Source organism: Erythrolamprus reginae, chromosome 3, assembly GCF_031021105.1.
Source record: "Erythrolamprus reginae isolate rEryReg1 chromosome 3, rEryReg1.hap1, whole genome shotgun sequence".
Lineage (NCBI taxonomy): Eukaryota > Metazoa > Chordata > Lepidosauria > Squamata > Dipsadidae > Erythrolamprus > Erythrolamprus reginae.
Window position 1 is genome coordinate 812221 of NC_091952.1, and position 19985 is coordinate 832205.

General features: G+C 58.5%; 1 protein-coding gene across 1 annotated transcript; it reads left to right on the plus strand.

The window, feature by feature from the left end:
- Window positions 1-3584: 3584 nt before the first annotated feature.
- Window positions 3585-18207, plus strand: ZNF335 (zinc finger protein 335). Its single transcript, XM_070744378.1, is given in 26 exon segments — window positions 3585-3713; window positions 3977-4186; window positions 4259-4405; window positions 4492-4626; window positions 5749-5938; window positions 5940-6008; window positions 6095-6272; window positions 8277-8389; window positions 9429-9447; window positions 9653-9769; window positions 9857-9933; window positions 10427-10587; window positions 11757-11980; window positions 12073-12139; window positions 13329-13423; window positions 13517-13740; window positions 13855-13930; window positions 14403-14717; window positions 14798-14940; window positions 15485-15627; window positions 16138-16226; window positions 16586-16666; window positions 16758-16841; window positions 16942-17007; window positions 17103-17316; window positions 17873-18207. Coding segments are annotated over 26 exon segments (3417 nt in total). The 5' UTR covers window positions 3585-3634; the 3' UTR covers window positions 17974-18207.
- The last annotated feature ends 1778 nt before the right edge of the window (window positions 18208-19985 follow it).

A 19985-nucleotide genomic window follows, 5' to 3' on the forward strand; every position in this document is an offset into this window, starting at 1 on the left:
CAGGTGTGCCGCGAAGCTCAGCAAGAGAGAAAGAGAAAGAAAGCAAGAGAGAGAGAGAAAGCGAGAGAGAAAGAAAGCAAGAAAGAGAAAGCGAGAGAAAGAAAGCAAGAGAGAAAGCGAGAGGGAGAGAAAGCAAGCAAGAGAGAGAGAGAGAAAGCAAGCAAGAGAGAGAGAAAGAGAGGCGGGGAAGGAGGGAGAGATAGAAAGAGAGCAAAAAAGAGAGGAAGGGAGAAAGAAAGAGGGATGGATAGAGAGGGGAAGGAAGAGAGAGAAAGAGGGAGAGAAAGAGTAAAAGGGAGGAAGAGAGATAATTTTTTTTGTCCAAACTTTTTTTAGCCCCCCCTCCCCCCTGCTCAATGTGCCCCATGATTTTGTATATGTAAAAAATGTGCCGCAACTCAAAAAAGGTTGAAAATCACTGGACTAGATGACCTGCAAGGTCCCTTCCAACTCGGATGATAAATAAAATAAAATAGATGGGGCAAAAGAGAGCGATTGCACCCCAGAGCTGTCAAGAGCCCCCGCCCCCTTCGTCACAGGGGGAGCCCCTCCCCATTGCTAGTATCAGCGAGGGGGCTTCCGGGGGGGGTCAGCTGCCTCCACGGCGGCACCTCAACCCAGCTGGGGGCTTCCTGGCTCCAGCCTGGCCCTGTGGTTCTGCCTTGTTTTGCAGCCTCCTGAGTGATGAATCAGCCCCTCCTGAGCCTGCGGGAGGCCGCCAGGGACCGCAGAGGGGGGCTCAGAGAAGCAGGCCGGAGGGGGGGGGGTGTTTGTGTGAAAGAAGGTCAAGAGCAGCCCTGAACTCCTGGTGCCCCTTTCTCAACTCTGTGCTTGCTGGAACCAGGGCAAGATAAAAATCAATGATTAAAAAACAATTTAAAAAGTTGAATTTTTAAACTTAAATCAGATTTTTTTTCTCCTTGATCTTCATCCAATGTATTTGAATAAAAGGGTGCTTTTGGAGTAAAAATCTCTCTAAAGATAGTTTTCTATTTAAGATAAAGTTAATAATTTAGTTTATTCAGCGTGAAAGGGAGCTTAATGTAGCACGAGGCTGTAAATATTCTGATCTTTTTTAAAAAAAGTTTAAAACAATTGTTATTAAGTTTATAAACGTTTATAAACATTACACAATCTGTAAGTGTAGATCGTAACCCTAACAACATAGTAACACCTAACACAGCTAAACAGAAAAAAATAAGGGAAAGGGAAGGAAGGGGAAAAATAAAATCCAAAAAAGATACAAACAATCCTAACTTGACAGCTCAACTTTTTTTCCTCTTGATTAATCTTACAGTGCTAAATATCCAGGGTTTACGTTCAGTGTTCAACTCCCTTGGTGTCATTTCCTATATTAAAGTTTGTTTATATCACCTTACTTCCATTCATTATTCTCCATCTTTTTTACAGACATTTACTTCTTTACTTTCTTAACAATACAGCTGTCTGTCTATTCAACCTTAGTCACATTCCCCTTGAGCAGCTTCCTTTTATTTCCTCCTTGCTCACCAATCCTAAAATACATCCCACACTTCAGAAAATTTCGAGTCCCTGCTGTTAAATATTATGCAATATTTTTGGTAAACTCATTCAAGGAATCCAAGCTCTGCAAGCTAAATAGGAAACCTTGATTTTGTTAAATAATAATAATTTATTAGTTTTGTATGCCTCCCCTTGGGGCTGCTACAAGTATAAAGTATAAATAAGTATAATAATATATTAACTACCAGCAAGAACGAGTCCTTACATTTAAAGAGCACCTGCCATTTCAGACCCTGCCACCCACTCAGCTGCTGCCCACCCCATTCCTGCCTGTGTCCCTGCCTGCCACCCGCCCGTCACCAGCTGTGCCCCATTAAGGTGAGTGGGTCTGTGGGTGAGTCAGCAGGGGGTCAGAGGAGGGGCCGCTGCAGGACAGGGAGGACAGCTGCTCTTTAAAAAATTAGGATTTAAATCAAGCTGATTTAACTGCTCTCTGGTCACCTCCTGCGGGTGGTCAGGCCCAAGAGCCAGCAAAGGAGGGAATCCAGACTGACCTTGCCTGCCCGATGGGGAAACTGAGGCAACTCAGAAAAGAGCCGGGTGCGCAGTGGTTAGAGTTGCTGGCTGTAGTTCAGCTGTTCAAATCTCCCCACCGGCTCCAGGTTGACTCAGCCTTCCCAGGGGGGTCAAATGAGGCCCCAGGTTATGGGGGGAAATAGGCCGACTCTCCCAATGGCTCAGAGGGGGCTGCAAAGGCACCAGGAAGTGGGACTTCCTGCTCTCCTGGTCCCAGCAGAAGGAAAGTTTTGCAAGCAAATGCCCCATCAGGGAAACCTCCCCCTCCCCCCAGGAAGTCCCTAAACACACAGAAACCTCTCCCCCCCCCCACCCACTTTGTGCAGACAGGGCTTCTGGCCTCTTCCCAAAATATGAAAGGTGCAGCCAACCACTCAAGGAAGGCCCCCCTCCCTGTCCTCAACAAAGCACTCGCACCAGGGGGGGGGGGAGGTGTGGACAGCCAGTTAGCCTCCCTAAAATCTTGCAGACATCCCCCCCCCCGTTAGGCTTGGGGCAGCCGCTGCTCCAGGGCGAAGGGGGCTTGCAGGAGCCCTCCCCTTGAGTGCTCTTCCCCCACTATGCCTCTCCCTCGGCAAAACCCCCACTTGCAGCCCCCCCGCCCCCACCCTTGCAGGGGAGGGTGAGGCAATGCCGGGGGGGGGCGGACTCTGCCTGGAAGCTTTGTGCAACCTCGGATGAAGCAAGGCTTTTTCGGGGGGGGGGGGGTGTTGATCCTGCCCAGATTGGCTCGGGAGGGGACCCTCGCGGCGGGGGTGGGGGAAAGCGGAAGCTGCGGCCGCCTTGGGGAGGGGGGGCAAGTGGAGGGCAAAGCTGCACCCTCCCTCCCCCCGGAGCCTGAGCACGGGCGGGGCTGCAGCCGATGCGCCGCGAAGCTCTAGGCCCGGTCTTCTGGTGACCCCCCGCCCAAGGGGCCTCCACCTGCAAGCGCAGAAAAAGAACACCGATTGGAGGCAGCCCCCTCCCCACCTCTGGCAGCCCCTGTAGCTGCCTCTCCCACAAAACGCCCCAGGGCAGCGCTAGGCCAGACGGACTTCAACTCCCAGAGTTCCTGACGGGGCCTGATTGGCTGAGGAATTCTGGGAGTTGAAGTCCACAAGTCATAGAAGAGCCAACACCGCCCCCCCCCCGCAACCCAATCAGCGCCCGGGGGGGCTCAGGGGGGCCTCGTCGCCATCCCCCCACCCGCAACGAAGCCACGATTGTGGGCCTCCCCAGCACGCAAACCGCGGTTTGCTCAAGAGGCCGAGGGCGGAAGTCCCTGTGTAGGCCCAGCTGATGTTTAGACCACGGTCGGACACAAGCCATCATGGTTTGCAGGCAGCCTCGCAGGGCCGGGATCCACTCCGGCCCCGCCCTCCCCGCCTCCTCCACGGCCGCCCCGCCCCTCACGCAGGCACGCGCACGCGCCTCCAAAGACGGCGACGATTCCGCGGAAGCCGACCCAAAATAAACCCCAGCGTAGAAGCGCGTCTCCCACACGTTCCCCACAAAAGTAGTTCCGGCGGCGGCGGCGCTGTCCCGAACGGTGGAGGTCCCGGGCGTGGAATCCCTCCGCCGCGTGAGAGAAGCGGCCATGGCGTCTTCGGCGGTGCCGGAACGGAAACCGGAGCCGCCGACGGAGCCCCCGGAGCCCCCGGGCGGAGCGGCCGGCGGTGAGGCGGGGGCGGCGAAGGGAAGGGGGCGCGGGCGTCCGCGGGGGCTGCCGGCCGGCGGAGGGGCCAGGACCGCCGGGCAAGATGGCGGAGGGGCGAGCGGGGCGCAGGCAGCGCCAGGGGCAGCCCGGCTCCCACAGGCCCCGCTGCCAGGGAGGGAGGGGGCGGAGGGAGGAGCGCGGGGCCGCCACAGACACTCCAGGCCCCTCCCCTCGCGCGACCCCTCCCCTCGGCTGACCTCCCCCCTTCTCCCCCCATTGCAGACCCCGCCCCGCCGAGCGGCCCGGGCGAGAGGGAGGGGGCGGAGGATGGGGGCCCCTCCTCCCCGGGGGGCCTGGGCGGGTGGGCGCCGTCGGCCGAGGAGCTGGTGGAGGTGGTGGTGGTGCAGCGCTTCCAGTGCCGCCGCTGCCCGTTCCGCAGCGCCGCCCGCCAGACCCTCCTGCGCCACGTCCAGCGGAGGCACCTGCAGCCAGGTATGGGGGGGGCTGGGGGGGAGGGGGGCTGGAGGGGGAGGGGCCCCGCTGACCGCTGCCCTCTGGCTGCAGGCGCCTCCCCCGGGACCCCCAAGAGGGGCCGCCCGCGCAAGGGCCCTGCGGTGCCGGAGGGGGAGCAGGTGGCCGAGGCCAAAGAGGAGCCCCAGGAGGAGGAGGAGGACGACATAGTGGACGCTGGCGCCATCGATGACCCTGAAGGTGAGGGGGGGAGGCAGTGTGGGGGACCCCTCCCTCTCTTTGTGCTGCTGGCCCCCCACCCACCCACCCCCTCTGCCCCTCTGCAGTGGACAGCGACTACAGCCCGTCGGAGGATGAGCCCCGAGGCCGCCTGCCCAAGATCAGCCGCCTGCTGCCCCCGTCCCCCAGGCAGGGAGTGCGCAGGCGGCCCGGGAGGCCCCGCAAGTTCACCCGCCTGGAAGGTGAGGAGGAGCAGAAGGGGGAGAAGGGCCGGGCGGGAGGGATAGGGGGGCTCCCGTGTGGACCCAGTCACTGGGCAGTCTCCCTTGGCCAGGGCTGCCCTCTGTCCTGCAGGCTCAGCAGGGGCTGTAGCCAGAGGGCCAGAGCCACGGGGCCCTTTGAGCGTGGCCCCTGCAGGCAGGCACAGCACGGAGGGTCTCCGGGGAATCTCCCTTCCGAAGAAAGACTGACTGCCGCTGGCCAAGGGGCCTCCCTGCAGGGCTGGACCCCTCCCGCTCTTTTCAGGGTCCACTACAGAGATTTTTCTTCTGTATCCAGATGGATGGAGTCAGTGAGGCTTTCCCAGTTAAAAGGTTTTGATTTATGAAACAATTAAAAACAACACATATATTACAATATATAATAAAATACAGACAGACCACCAAAACAAGAAGAGTTGCCTGTCTATTCAGTGTTTAATTGTCCCCCTTTCCCCCCCTTTATTAATTTTATCCAATGTCTGTTCTAATATTGGTTTATTTGTAATTTCTTCTTCTTCATATTTTCTAATCTTCAATCTTGGTTCTCCTCTCTATCCAATTATATAATTTGTTCCAGGTTTTGTAATAATCCCTGTCTAATTTGTCCTTTAACTCTAACGTCAATCTGTCCATTTCTCCACATGTTAGTATTTTAAATAAATTCTCTTCTTCTGTGGAGACGTTTGGTGTCTTTGTCACAGTGATGCTATGTGGCCTTAGATATATCTTCCTCTTCCTCTTCTTCTGGTCTTTATCGATAGACACCCCCAGCAAAAATAATTCAGCTTTCCATTTAAGACTTGTCTCTAAAATCTCCTCTAGCCGCTGCCTGATTTCCCCCCAACAGTCTCTCTGCTGGTTAATTCTTGACCTTTGGTCACTCCTGGCCTTTTCTCTTGGCCTTCCGAGGGGCAGTTCGATGTTGCTGGCCCAGCACCACGCAGGCCCCTTGACCCTGGCGGCCTCTGCTCTGTCTCAGCCGAGATCCCTCTGGGGAATGGCCACTCTTCCCGTCCAGGACAGGATCCGCAGAGCTGACCGTTTCCTGGGTGATTCCCGCGGCCCTCCGTGCTGCTTTGCACACCTGAGCTCTTCCCTCGGCAGGTGGCGATGCAGAGCCGGCCGGCCCCTCCCCGTGTGTCGCGCAGGGGACCCCGAGGAGCTCCGAGGCAGCCGCCGTCCCAGCCTCCCCCCCTGAGGGCCCCGGCCGCCTGGCGGGAGTGGTGGTGGGCCAGTCAGATTCGGAGAACAGGGACCCCTCTGGCACCGCCTCCCTCGGCCAGCCCGAAGCACCCCCCCCGCCGACGAGGCCGTCCCTCCCACCGGCTCCTGGGCAAGAAATACCGCAAGTACATGGGGCGAAGGTGAGAGGTCGGGAGGGGGGGCGCTTCAGAGGGAGGCCTCTGGCTCGGACCCCTCCCCCTCGGGTGACAGCCCTCCCCCTGCACAGGTACTGCTACAAGTCCAGCAAGCCCTTGATGCGGCCCTACCTGTGCCGGATCTGTGGCTCCCGCTTCCTGACCCACGAGGACCTGCGCTTCCACGTGAACTCCCACGAGGCCGGGGACCCCCAGCTCTTCCGCTGCCTGCAGTGCAGCTACCACTCCCGGCGCTGGTCCTCTCTGAAGGTGAGCGAGGAAGCCCCCAGGAGCTCAGGGCCAGGCTGCTTACGGGACCCCCTCCTGCCCCATACCTCTCAACGGCCAGTCACAGCCCCCAGGGCTGGCCTTCTCCGGGTCCCGCCCGCCAAACAATGCTGTGGGCCGTGGGGAAGGGCCTTCTCTATGGTGGCTCTGACCCTGTGGAATCAACTCCCTTCAGAGATCTGTGCTATCCCCACCTGGCTTTTCCAGCAGGCCTGGGACTGGGAATGATAAAGAAGCGCTCGTGCGCCCCCTCCTCAAGAAGCCTTCCCTGGACCCAGCCGTACTTAACAACTATCGTCCAGTCTCCAACCTTCCCTTTATGGGGAAGGTTGTCGAGAAGGTGGTGGCGCTCCAGCTCCAGCGGTCCTTGGAAGAAGCCGATTATCTAGGTCCCCAGCAGTCGGGTTTCAGGCCCGGTTACAGCACGGAAACCGCTTTGGTCGCGTTGATGGATGATCTCTGGCGGGCCCGGGACAGGGGTTTATCCTCTGTCCTGGTGCTCCTTGACCTCTCAGCGGCTTTCGATACCATCGACCATGGTATCCTTCTGCACCGGCTGGGGGGGTTGGGAGTGGGAGGCACTGTTCTCCAGTGGTTCTCCTCCTACCTCTGGCCGGTCGCAGTCGGTGTTAGTGGGGGGTCAGAGGTCGGCTCCGAGGTCTCTCCCTTGTGGGGTGCCTCAGGGGTCGGTCCTCTCCCCCTACTATTTAACATCTACATGAAACCGCTGGGAGAGATCATCCAAGGACATGGGGTGAGGTATCATCAATATGCAGATGATACCCAGCTTTACATCTCCACCCCATGTCCAGTCAGTGAAGCAGTGGAAGTGATGTGCCGGTGCCTGGAGGCTGTTGGGGTCTGGATGGGTGTCAACAGACTCAAACTCAACCCGGATAAGACGGAGTGGCTGTGGGTTTTGCCTCCCAAGGACAATCCCATCTGTCCGTCCATTACCCTGAGGGGGGAATTATTGACCCCCTCATAGAGAGTTCGCAACTTGGGCGTCCTCCTCGATCCACAGCTCACATTAGAGAACCATCTTTCAGCTGTGGCAAGGGGGGCGTTTGCCCAGGTTCGCCTGGTGCACCAGTTGCGGCCCTATCTGGACCGGGACTCATTGCTCACAGTCACTCATGCCCTCATCACCTCGAGGTTCGACTACTGTAATGCTCTCTACATGGGGCTACCTTTGAAAAGTGTTCGGAAACTTCAGATCGTGCAGAATGCAGCTGCGAGAGCAGTCATGGGCTTCCCTAGGTATGCCCATGTTTCACCATCACTCCGCAGTCTGCATTGGCTGCCGATCAGTTTCCGGTCACAATTCAAAGTGTTGGTTATGACCTTTAAAGCCCTTCATGGCATTGGACCAGAATATCTCCAGGACCGCCTCCTGCCGCACGAATCCCAGCGACCGATTAGGTCCCACAGAGTGGGCCTTCTCCGGGTCCCGTCAACTAAACAATGTCGGTTGGCGGGCCCCAGGGGGAGAGCCTTCTCTGTGGCGGCACCGGCTCTCTGGAACCAACTCCCCCCCGGAGATTAGAACTGCCCCCACTCTTCCTGCCTTCTGTAAACTCCTCAAAACCCACCTTTGCCATCAGGCATGGGGAAACTAAACATCTCCCCCTGGGTACGTTTAATTTATACATGGTATGCTTGTGTGTGTGTCTGTTAGTATATGGGTTTTTTAAAAAATCTTTAAATATTTTAATTAATTGGATTATTTATGATTTGTACTACTTGCTGTGAGCCGCCCCGAGTCTTCGGAGAGGGGCAGCATACAAATCCAAATAGTAAATAAATAATAATAAATAAATAAATGATCGAGCGCATGCCTGGTTTGGGCAGAGTGTTCGTGTATTTTAATGCTCTTCATTGCTTTCATTGCTGTTGTATTTTGTTCTGCTTTTATTTGTTGTGATTATTGTGAATGAATGAGTGAGCGGCCCCCTCCCGCCCCCCTGTCCCCTTTGCCCCCTGCAGGAGCACATGTTCAACCACGTGGGACGGAAGCCCTACAAGTGCGAGGAGTGCGACTACACCAGCGTGTACAAGAAGGACGTCATCCGTCACTCGGCTGTGCACAACCGCGACAAGTGAGTGCCGGGGGGGGGGGCCTGCCTGGACACACACACACACAACCTGTGTGGCCTTTTACGGCCTCTGCAGGGGGTCTTTCTTTCTTCCTCTCTCTCTCTTTCCCCCCCTCCCTCCCTTCCTTAATAATAATAATTAATAATTTATTAGATTTGTATGCGTCCCTTCTCTGGAGACTCACAACAATAACAACAATGTGACAAATCCAATATATTTAAAAGACATCTAAAACCCGTCATTAAAACCATGCAACACAATCAATACTATGTATAAACAATATATGCCCAGGGGTATCTCAATTCCTTCCCTCCTCCCTCCCTTTCTTTATTTTATTGTATTTATAAATAGATTAAAATTCATTTCGTGGCAAGACCTGGCTTTATTTGGTGGCAGGGCCTGGGGTCCACGAATTGACACCTATCACGACCAAATTGTGTGAATGGTATGCAGGTGTGTGGATTGGATGGTCAAACTGGGTTTTAACTGGGGTCTTATAGTTTTAGACTTTTATATTTGACTTCTTTTTTTATTGTAATTTGTATTTTTTATGTTATTGCCGGCCCCCGTGAGTCCTTCGGGATTGGGCGGCGTGGGAGTCGAATTCAATAACAAAGAAGTAGCAAATAACTTGACTTCTATGCCCCCCAATCCCACAGGATTCAGGGCGGCTGACAACCATGGAGCAATACAGTAAGAAGTCAAATTCGAGCATTAATAACAATAAAAATAATATAAATCCCTATGTAGACAGCAAAAACTCCTATGTGCTGCTCAAAGAACCCATCCCAGATCTGAAGGAATGAAATATTCTCATGGGATACTTGGTTCTGTGCAAAGTCGAAGGTGCACAACAGCACATGTGACATTGATGGTCAATCAGGGTTGCTTCCTAAGTGCAGTTTAATTTCACAGAAGTTTGATTGACTTGGAGTTATATTGTGTGGTTTGAGGGTTCCCTTTATTTTTTTGAGCATACCAAGTAGAAATCCGTTCCCCCTTCTCTTACGAAGCCTCCCCCCCCCCTTTGCTCTGTTCCAGGAAGAAGCGAACGGACCCGGTAAGCGAGGAGGGTCTCGTGAGCCCAGCATCTCCCCTGCCTGCCCTCAGTTGGGGGGGGGGGGGGGGGTTGCAGCAGCTCAGCTCTTTCCGGGAGGCCCACCGTGTTTCTGGACGTGCTGGGCTGGGGGCAGCTGAGTGGGAGTCCTGCAGAGGAGCCCCCGCCCTCCCCCGGGGCCTGACCCAGCGGAGCCTCTCCCCTCCAGGCCCCCAAGCGGAGCTCCTTCCCCTGCCCGGTCTGCGGCCGAGTCTACCCCATGCAGAAGAGGCTCACCCAGCACATGAAGACCCACAGCTCCGAAAAGCCCCACATGTGCGACAAGGTGGGTGTGGGCCTGCCGAGGGAGGGAGAGGGGCTTGGTGGCACAAAGCCCCTCCCCCTTCAGCTGACCCCATCCCCCCTCTCGCAGTGCGGGAAGTCCTTCAAGAAGCGCTACACCTTCAAAATGCACCTGCTGACCCACATCCAGGCAGTGGCCAACCACAGGTGAGAGCGGCTGGCGGGACATTCCGGGGGGGGGGGCTCCAGGGCTGCGGCTCTTCTCACTGTTCCGTGCACGGCCCTTGGATTGAAACCCCCGACTCACAAATCCCTTATTTTATGCTAAACTCTTTATTGAGAAAATCACACGTAACAAAAGCAGGTTTTGAGTGGCAAGAGAGAAGGAGTCGTCTTCCTCCTCGGCCTGGTTGGAATTCCTTAGAGAACATCTATAGCGAGGGTCCGTCCACTGGCTTTCCACTCCCCTGTCTTCCTCATCCTCTGACTGGGACCACTCGCCCATTGTCCCACCAGCCCCCCCTAGTGGCTCCTCAGGACACTTTCTCGCTCTCTGCTTCCGCTGGCAACCCCCCCTTGGCCCAGGGTCTCCAGAGGGGCCGGGCTCATCCTCCTCAGACTCTGACACGGCCTGGGGGGGGCACTAGGGGCCCTCACAACAGTCACCAGGCTCTCCTCCCCCTCCCCCTCCTCTGGGCAGGTTCAAGTGCGAGTTCTGCGACCACGTGTGCGAGGACAAGAAGCTGCTGCTCAACCACCAGCTGATGCACGTGAACGACCGGCCCTTCCGCTGCGGCCTCTGCCCCTACGCCACCGTCCGCGAGGACTTCCTGCTCTCCCACACCGCCGTCAAGCACACAGGTGGGTGGGGGGAGGCGCCTGGGGGTGCCGTGGAAGGCCTGGAGCCTGAACCCTTTAACTGGGGCCCCTCGGGGTGAGACGGCAGATTTGTGGCCCTCTGCAGCAGCCACGGCTTTTCACTCAAGCCCCCCACGCCCCCATCCACAAGAGGTTGAGCTGCAACTTTGGTTGTGCCAATGCTGCGAGAAAGGAAGGTTACAAGGCACACAGCTCTCGCGGGGAAATTTTAATTTAATTTAATTTATTCAACTTCTACGCTGCCCAATCCCATAGGACTCAGGGATTGTACTATTGTGTTATATAAAATAACACAATAGTACAATAATAAAAAGAAGTCAAAGATCAACAGTAGATTAAAACCTCATTATAACCCCAATGAACCCATTGTAAACCACCCACCCACCCAAAAAATACAGTCTAACAAACATACACACCAGCCAGACATAATTCAGGCACGTCTGATGTCAGAGTTCGTGGCCCCCAGGCTGCTATGCTGGGCTCTTGACAATTAGCCCCCTACGAGCTCAGAATGAGTTTCAAACACACAGCCACTAAAACAAATCACATTTATATACAGTCTTTGCAACACAATTCCCAAGAGAAGTCACATTACTCTCACCTAAAAGTTCACTGACGCTGGAGTTTGCCAAAACAAAGGAGTAAATGGCGAAGCTATGAAGCCCCACTTCTCACACCCCAAATTCCTCAAAGCTCTTTTTGCCCTGAAGTGTGAGCACCCCACGCTGCTCCAATCTTCTTCCAAACACTCTCACAAAATGGATAAACTCCCAACCTCCCTTATTTATTGTAGCCTCATTAGCATAATTATCCCCTGAACAGCTGTACGCTCTTATCTCCTTTGACACCTGTGCAACTGATCCCTTCGTCTCATAATCCTGATCCAAAATTGGGTCATCCATGATGTCCCCTTCAGAGTCTGATGACTCCCCACTGGGAGAACTGGTGGGTGGGCTGGCTGCCCCCCCCGCCTGCCCCTTTCCCCCCCCATTGTCTGCCTCTGCTTGTCAGCCAGTTTCACTGCCCGATTCGGCTGTAGCGTTGCTTCCTCCTTTGTGAGGAGGGGGGATTGTGCGTGTGGGTGGGGTGGGGGGCATGATTGGGAGCCTGGTGGCCAGGAGGGCCCGCTGAGCCTGGGGTGGCCCCTGCAGGCGGGAAGCCCTTCGCCTGCGGCCTCTGCCACTTCTCCACCAAGCACAAGAAGAACCTGCGCCTCCATGTCCAGTGCCGCCACCCGGAGAAGTTTGAGGAGTGGGCGCAGCACCACCCGGAGGAGGGGCCCTGCCGACGACGGCCCTTCTTCAGCCCCCAGCAGATCGAGGAGCTCAAGCAGCAGCACGGCCAGGCCCCCCCGGCCCCCACCACCAGCCCGCCCGTGAGTGGACACACGGCGGCCCCCGTCCTTGGTGGGAGGGGGGGCTTGTTGCTGCTGAGGCTGCTGGGTGACCGGCTGGCTCTCTCCCACAGGCGCCGGGACCCCCCGACCCTCCCCAGGAGCCCCTGCAGGGCACAGCCATCCTCCTCTTCCAGCCAGGTACGTGCCCGGGGGGAGGAGGGTCAGGCAGGGGGGCCCTCGAGGTGGGCAGTCTCCCTCCTTAAGGGGCAGACTCCCTCGGCCTTTGAGGGGAAGGGGCTGGTGGATTGATTGGTTGATTAGATAGGAGCCTAAGAAGAGCCATGCGGAATGGGGCCCAAGCCCCTCGAGTCCAGCCTTCTCTGCCCTACAGTGGCCCCCCAATTGTCCAGGGGGATCTTGAGCAGAAAGAGAAGGCCGGACCCTCCCTTTCCCTGGACCCCCAACCAATGGGACCAAAAGGGAACCCTGCCTGCTTCCCCCCACACAGAGACACAGACACCAGGACTCGGAGCAGCTTACAAAAATGAAATACAATAGAACAATAAAATAGTTATTATTATTATTATTATTATTATTATTATTGTTATTATTATTATTTATTAGATTTGTATGCTGCCCCCTCCGTAGACTCTGAGTTAATTATGAACAATGTTTTTAAAAGTTAAGAACAATTTTAATAAATCCCAACATAACACAGTCACTCACTATTGGGCGGAGCGGGAACTATCGCTCACAGCCCGAGGTGTGTTCCCGAGAGTCGGGGCCACAACAGAGAAGGCCCTTCCCTGCAAGCCTTTGCTTAGCCGACGGGACCCAGAGATAGCGGACTTTGTGCGGCCGAACCGGCCCCTCGGGTAGAGGAGGCAGAAGGCGGCTGCATAAACAGTCTGGTCCAGGGCCATGGAGGGCTTTGTAGGGGAGAGCCAGTGCCTGGGATCGGCAACCGGTGCAGCCCGCGGATGTGGGTGTGGCTGGGCAGGCTCAGCGTGGCTGTTCGCGTGGCTGTGTGCTGCATTCATTGAAGTCTCCGAACATTCTCCAAGGGCCGCCCCAAGGAGAGCGCGCTGCAGTAACTGAGCCTCGAGGGGATGGCTTCACTAGGGCAGGACTGGGCTAGCAATCCCCCTCCCCCAGCCCCCCCCTCCAGAGGGTCTCGGAGCCAGATTTGGGTGCAGGTCTTCAAAAGGTTCACTCCTTCAGTCAGAGGCCAAGGAGACCCTCCCTCTTTTGGGGGAGGCCTGGAGGGGAGGGCCAGTGGGGGGATGGGAGCAGGAGAGAGAGAGAGTAGCTCAGAAGCCCCCCCCCCCCCCGTGTGTGTGTGTGTGTGTGTAAGGCTTCACTTTGATCTCCCCCCCTCCTTCCCCAGAGGTGGAGGGCTTGGCAGAGGTGACCACGCAAACCGCCCTGGACCTCCTGCTGAACATGAGTGGCCAGAGGGAGCTGCCGGCCACGGCCCTGGAGGTGAGGCTCGGGGGGAGGGGTCCCAGCTCCTGGGGGTGGGGGGAGGTGGCCGAGCCTTGAGCCTGACCCTGGCTCTGCCCCTCCCTCGCGCAGGTGGCCGTGGGGGAGAAGGCTCCCTCGGAGTCCCAGGGCCAGCAGGGGCAGGCGGAGGAGCTGGGGCCTGACGTGCTGACCGCCCAGGGCGCAGAGCAGAGCGGGCCCCTCGTCCAGCCCTCCACGGCGGCTTCCGAGGTCCAGCACATCACCGTCCCCTTCTGCGGCGCCTCTGAGTACAGCAAGGCCTCTGCCAGCAAGGAAGTGGACAGCACGCTCTGCGGGTGAGCCCCCGTCTGGGGAAGGGGGGGGAAGAGAAACCAGAGGGGGGGGCAGTGGTCCTTTAGCCCCTCCTCCTCCTCATGCCCGTTCCCCACCCTCTCCCCCTCTCTCCACAGCAAGGAGGGGGCCCCCGGAGAAGAGTCCCTCACGGGGGGGGGCCAGCAGCAGCCCCCCCCCACGCCTTCCGGGGAGGTGAGCAGGGGAGGGGAGGGGGGAGCCCAGGGCAGCCCAGCCCTCCAGGTCCTAGGGGGCCGAAGCCGAGGCATTCCTCAAGGCCCCCACGCTGGGGAACACCTGGTTGGGGGTTCACGCCCCCTTGTCCCCCCTCCCATTTTTATAAAGAACACAATCTTCATTGGACACAAAGCTTTTCACGGTGCCCACTCAAGTGATGCCAGCATAGCAACTCCTCCTTCCGCTTCTGCCCAGGTGGGTGGGCGTAGGATGGCCTTGAACCCACTGAGAGAAGGCCTTGTGGCTGCATCCACCATCCACACCAGGCCTTCTGGACACAAGGGTGGCAGGCTGTTCAGTGGTCACTCACTTCCATACGAGCTTGACACGGCTCTCGGGCTCAGAGGGGGGAGGGAAGAGCACAGAGCAGCCAGGCCTTTGCTGACCTCTAGGGGGCGCTCTGTTATGGTGCTGGTTCTCCCCACGGCAGGTCAGCGGGGACCCCCTGCCGGCCGTCCAGTGGCCCGTGGTGCGCTGCCTGACCTGGGGGGCCCCGGAGCCAGCAGTGGAGACCAGCGCTGTCCCTCTGCCGCCGGCCGAGCCGTCCCTGGGCCAGGCCCCCCCGGTCAAGAAGCCCCCTCCGGGCCAGCAGCCCCCCCTGGCCAAGAGGTTCTCCTGCAAGATCTGCAGCGCCTCCTTTGCTGGACGGGCAGAGATGGAGAGCCACAAGCGGGCCCACGTCCGGCCCAGCGGCTTCAAGTGCCCCGACTGCCCCTTCACGGCCGCGGCCTGGCCGGACGTCCGGGTAGGTATTCCGGCGGGAGGGAAGGGGAGATGGGACTGTGGGGCCTCCCCCTCTCATTCTCCCCCCCCTCCCCTCCCCAGAGCCACCTGGAGCAGCACGCCAGCCTCCGGCCCCACAAGTGCCAGCACTGCAGCTTCGCCTCCAAGAACAAGAAGGACCTGCGCAGACACACGCTGACCCACACCAACGAGAAGCCCTTCGCCTGCCACGTCTGCGGCCAGAGGTGGGGGGAGGGGGGCATTGTGGGGGGGTCTGAGTGAGGGCACTGCAGGCTCCTTCTGCTAACTGCCAGCTGTAGGTCAGCAGTTCAAATCTCACCACCAGCTCCAGGTTGACTCAGACTCACTCCCTCCCTCCCTCCCTCCCTCCCTTGGGGTCAAATGAGGCCCCAGATTGTTGGGGGGCAGAGGCTGACTGTGTAAACCGCTTAGAGAGGGCTGGAAAAGCAGTAGATAAGTCTGAATGCTGTGGCTACTCCCTCCCTTCTTTCCTTCCCTCCTTCCCTCCCTTCTTTCCTTGGTGGGTCAGGTGGGGGCCCAGATTGTTGGGGGGCAGAGGCTGACTGTGTAAACCGCTTAGAGAGGGCTGGAAAAGCAGTAGATAAGTCTGAATGCTGTGGCTACTCCCTCCCTCCCTTCCCTCCCTTCCTCCCTTCTTTCCTTGGTGGGTCAGGTGGGGGCCCAGATTGTTGGGGGGCAGAGGCTGACCAGAGAGGGCTGGAAAGGCACCGTGGAGCGGTCAATGAGTCTCGGTGCCGTTGGCTGCAGGTTCAACCGGAAAGGCCACCTGAAGTTCCACATGCAGAGGCTGCACAGCTCCGAGGGGGGGGTCCCGGCCTGCGAGCCCCTCCCCACCGCCTCCCAGACCATCCTCCTGAACAGCCCCGAGGAGACCCTGGCCACGCTGCAGAGTGAGCGGCCGGGAGGAGGGGGAGGGGGCTTCCCTGGGAAGGAGGGTGGTGGGTGGGGCCTTCCCACCGCTTGGCCATTGGGGGGCACCCCAGCTCCTTTGTTAAAGGGGTCAGCAGAGTAGCCCTGGAGTTGGCAAGGAAGCGCAGGGGAAACACGGAGGTGGCCGAGGAAATACGAGGAATCCAATCCAGATACATTAAGTATATAAAACATTGTTCACTTTGGCAAACAGTTGCGTCACAATTAACCCAGTCAATAACTCTCAGTCCCTGAAACACCACCACAAGCCTCACAAAATGCATTAAACCATCATTTGAACACAGACAAAGGGGAAATGGCAGAGAGTAACCAGAGAGCCCTGTCTAGCTCCCTCTTGTGGCTAAGGGCAACACTAACTCTTAAAGCGACAGTGTTATAATTCACTTAAACATACATTGATGGCTGGTTTATATATTGCCAAACCCAACCAGGTTATGGACCTAGTACTAACACTCTTCTCCGTCCCTCAGCGGCCCTGCAGTCCGGCCCGGAGACGCTCCAGCAGGCCCTGGAGCAGGAACACATGATCGTCACCCAGGAGGAGGGGGACCCCAACGAGGTGAGCTCGGCTGACCCTACCTGGGGGGGGCGCCTCTTTTACATGGGGGGGCACAGCCCAAGGCTAGGGAGCAGTTTATGGAAGCACCTGTCCGGGTGAGATCTTATGGCCATGAGAATTGGGGGGGGGGGGAGGAGAGTATGCAAATTAACAGAGAACCCGTGGTGGTGGGGAGGGGGCTCAGTTTTGTGGGTCTTTGCGCTGCTGCTCCCTGGGAAGCCCCCATGTTGGAAGCGTCGGCAGTTGCTTCCCCCAACCCCCCCTTGACACACGCACCCGGCCTGGCCCGGACCCTCCCTGCTGTGGGGCGTCCGGTCTGGGTGCGAAGGCCGGACCCTCACTCGCCCGCTTCCTTGCAGGAGGAGGCCACCTACATCCAGGAGATCATGGCCACGGCAGACGGGCAGATGGTGCAGCACCTGCTGACCACCGAGAACCAGGTGAGCCCCCTCCCCCCCTCTGGCCACCCCGGGAGGGGCGCTTTGGGCCCTCCCCCCCATAACCTCTCCCCCGCCTCCATCCCTCCCAAAGGTGCAGTACATCATCACCCAGGAGGGCGTCCAGCAGCTGCTGCCCCACGAGTACGTGGTCCTGCCCGAGGGTCACCACATCCAGGTGAGGCCTCCCCCTTCCCACAAACACCGAGGGGAGGGGGGTGTCTGTTTGTTTCCGTCAGCCCAACGTGGTCTGACAGGGGTCCCGGGGGCTCTTTCAGGTGCAGGACGGGCAAATCACCCACATCCAGTACGAGCAAGGCGGCTCCTTCGTGCAGGAGCCCCAGGTAGGGAGGGGGGGAGGCTGAGCTCCTGGGTGGGGGCAGGGTCTGCAATGGGGGGGGTCTCTCTCTGACGGACACCTTCTCTCCCCCCCCCCCAGATCCAGTACGTCCCCCTCTCCCCTGGGCAGCAGCAGCTTGTCACGCAGGCCCAGCTGGAGGCCGCAGGACACTCGACCGCCGTGGCCGTGATCGGGGGGGCCGGGGGCAGCAAGGAGGCGCCAGGCGAGCAGGAGCTGCTGCCGGTCACTCTGGGAAGATCTGCAGCCGGTTTGGGCAAAGGGAAGACCCCCCCCGGCTGCCTCTTCTGCACAGGTGACGCAGGGGGAGGGGGGCACTTGAACCCTCTGGGCCTGGATCCGCCCACCCCACAGCCCCCCCCCCCCCTCTGTCCACCAGGGTAGAGCGGACGGCTGCCCTTGACCTGCCCGCTGTCTCCCATCCAGCTGCCCCCTCCCCTCCCTTCTGCTCTCTCCCCCCCTCTCGAGGCTCCAGGTGGCATCCAAACCTACATCCGAGTCCCAGTCACAGCCCCCGTTTATTTCCGGAACCCTCCTGGCACCCACAGTGGGGAACCCCGAATCTCAGCTTCCCCCCCACTTGAAAGTTCACGTCCCACCCACAAACGTGTCGTGTTGCCCCCTCAGATGGTGCCAGCATGTCTGGTCCTCCTTCCGCTTCCGCCCAGGTGGGTGGGCCTAGGAGGGCCTTGAACCCCCGCAAGAAAGGAGGCTCCCTCCTGGAAGTCCCCCCTCCCCAGTTCCCACCAGCATCAGGGCCTTCTGCAGACAGCGGGGCAAACCCTTGGTTGACCCCCAACTTCTGCACCGGCCTGACAGCCCCCTCCTGCCCCCCTCCTCTCCCCCTGCAGCCGTGGCGGACGTGGCCGTGGCTCCCTTCGCCACAGAGTCTGGACAGGATCAGCCGCTGCAGCCGGGCGTCCACTACGACATCATCACCGTCGGAGAGTGACTGGACTCGGCCTCTTTCTCGGACCTTCCATGGGGGCAGCCCAGACTTCCCTCCGGACTGGGCCCTCTCTCCTCTCTCTTGGCCGCTCTGCAGGTCACCTGGCAGGCCAGGTCGGGGTGGGGGTGGGGGCTGTCCCCAGGGACCCCTGCCCAGACAGAGGCTCAACTCAGCCGCCTCCTCCTCCTCGCCCGAGGGCTGCCTGGCGGGGCATTGCTGAATAAAATGCACTCTGGACGTGTGTGCGTGGGGGTCTGTGAGGGATTCGGGGGGGGGGGGGCTTTTCACCCACCATGCCACTCCTCCCCCCCAGTCGAGCCTCCCCCCTTCCCCCCCTCTGCTCACTTGGCAGCGTTTGTGTCGGATCAGAGCTGCTAATCCCAGGGTCTAAGCAGGAGCTTTGGCCGCCTCCTGATGTCCCTCCGTGGGGCCAAAGGCTGCCTCCCCCGAAGGAAGGGCACCTTCAGACAGGGGCTGGGCAGGGGGCACGGGAGGCGCCCTGGAGCCAGCGGTGGCCTCGGCCTGGCTCAGCCGCTCCAGCTGCGTCCCAGCAGAGGGCAAGCGGGGATGACCAGCCCTCATCTCCATACAGCCCCTCGTCTGCGGGAGGGGGGCAAGGAGACAGGGAGCAGGAGCCACGCGGGCCTTCCCCCCCCCCCCAATGGGGCCTGCAGCCCCTCAAGGGGTATAACAAGCAGGAAGAGGGAGATCGTGATCCCCTTAGAGTGCTGGTGAGACCCCACCTACAAAAAGATATGGATCAAACTGAAGGGGTCCAAAGACGGGCTACAAGAATGGTGGAAGGTCTTAAGCATAAAACGTATCAGGAAAGACTTCATGGACTCAATCTGTAGAGTCTGGAGGACAGAAGGAAAAGGGGGGACATGATCAAAACATTTAAATATGTTAAAGGGTTAAATAAGGTCCAGGAGGGAAGTGTTTTTAATAGGAAAGTGAACACAAGAACAAGGGGACACAATCTGAAGTTAGTTGGGGGAAAGATCAAAAGCAACGTGAGAAAATATTTTACTGAAAGAGTCGTAGATGCTTGGAACAAACTTCCAGCAGACGTTGGAAATCCACAGGAACTGAATTGAAACATGCCTGGGATAAACATATATCCATTGTAAGATAAAATACAGGAAATAGTATAGGGGCAGATGAGATGGACCATGAGGTCTTTTTCTGCCGTCAGTCGTCTATGTTTCTTAAGAAAGGGGGGCCAGGGACCCCTGCTCAACTGGGACCCCCTCCGTCTCTGGCCCTCCCAGGTGACAGGCCAAGGGAGGCTTTGGCACCTCCCCCAGTAGGGGAGGAGTGGGTTGGCTCCCCTGGGTGGAGGAGGGGGGATGCTGGATGTGGGGGGGCGGTGCCTTTGCTGGGTGTGGGGGCTGAAGGCTTTTGCCCCTCGGATGCTCCACTGCTGCCCCCCAGGACGGCTCACATTCTCTAAGCCTCCTGGCTCTTGAGGTGCAGAGGCAGGGGCCCAGCAGGGGGGTGGGGGGACTTGAACCCTGTGCTCTGCACCCCTGAGGAGCCCCAGTGGGGGGGCACCTGGTGCCTCCCAAGAGCCCCCATATTTGGTAGCAAAATAGAGATTTCTCCCTGCCCCCACCCCCCAGGAGAGAGAGAGAGAGACTGGGCCTCCTGTGAGACCGAGGAGAATGGACCGGGTCCTTTGGAGGCTCCTGGGGGGGGGGGATCTGCGCTGCCTGCCTTGGGGGGCTCAGCCCTCCGAGGCTGCTACCACCCCAGCCCTTGCTCTGGAGGAGAGTCTCCCCAGTACTGAGAAAGCCCCTTCTGGAGCCAGCCCAGAAAGTGCCCCCCACCCAAGAGGCCAATGGGGCTGGGAGGCATAGAAATCCTGCTAAATGAAAGAAACCTGCCCCCCCCACCCAAGCAGGGTCTCCCCAGCTGGGCCCGAAGAGGCAGCTAAGCTCACAGCTGTGTTTTGCCCACTCAAACTCCTCCATCCAGACAGCCCAAACGCTGCTGGGCCTGCTCTGGGTAGGTGG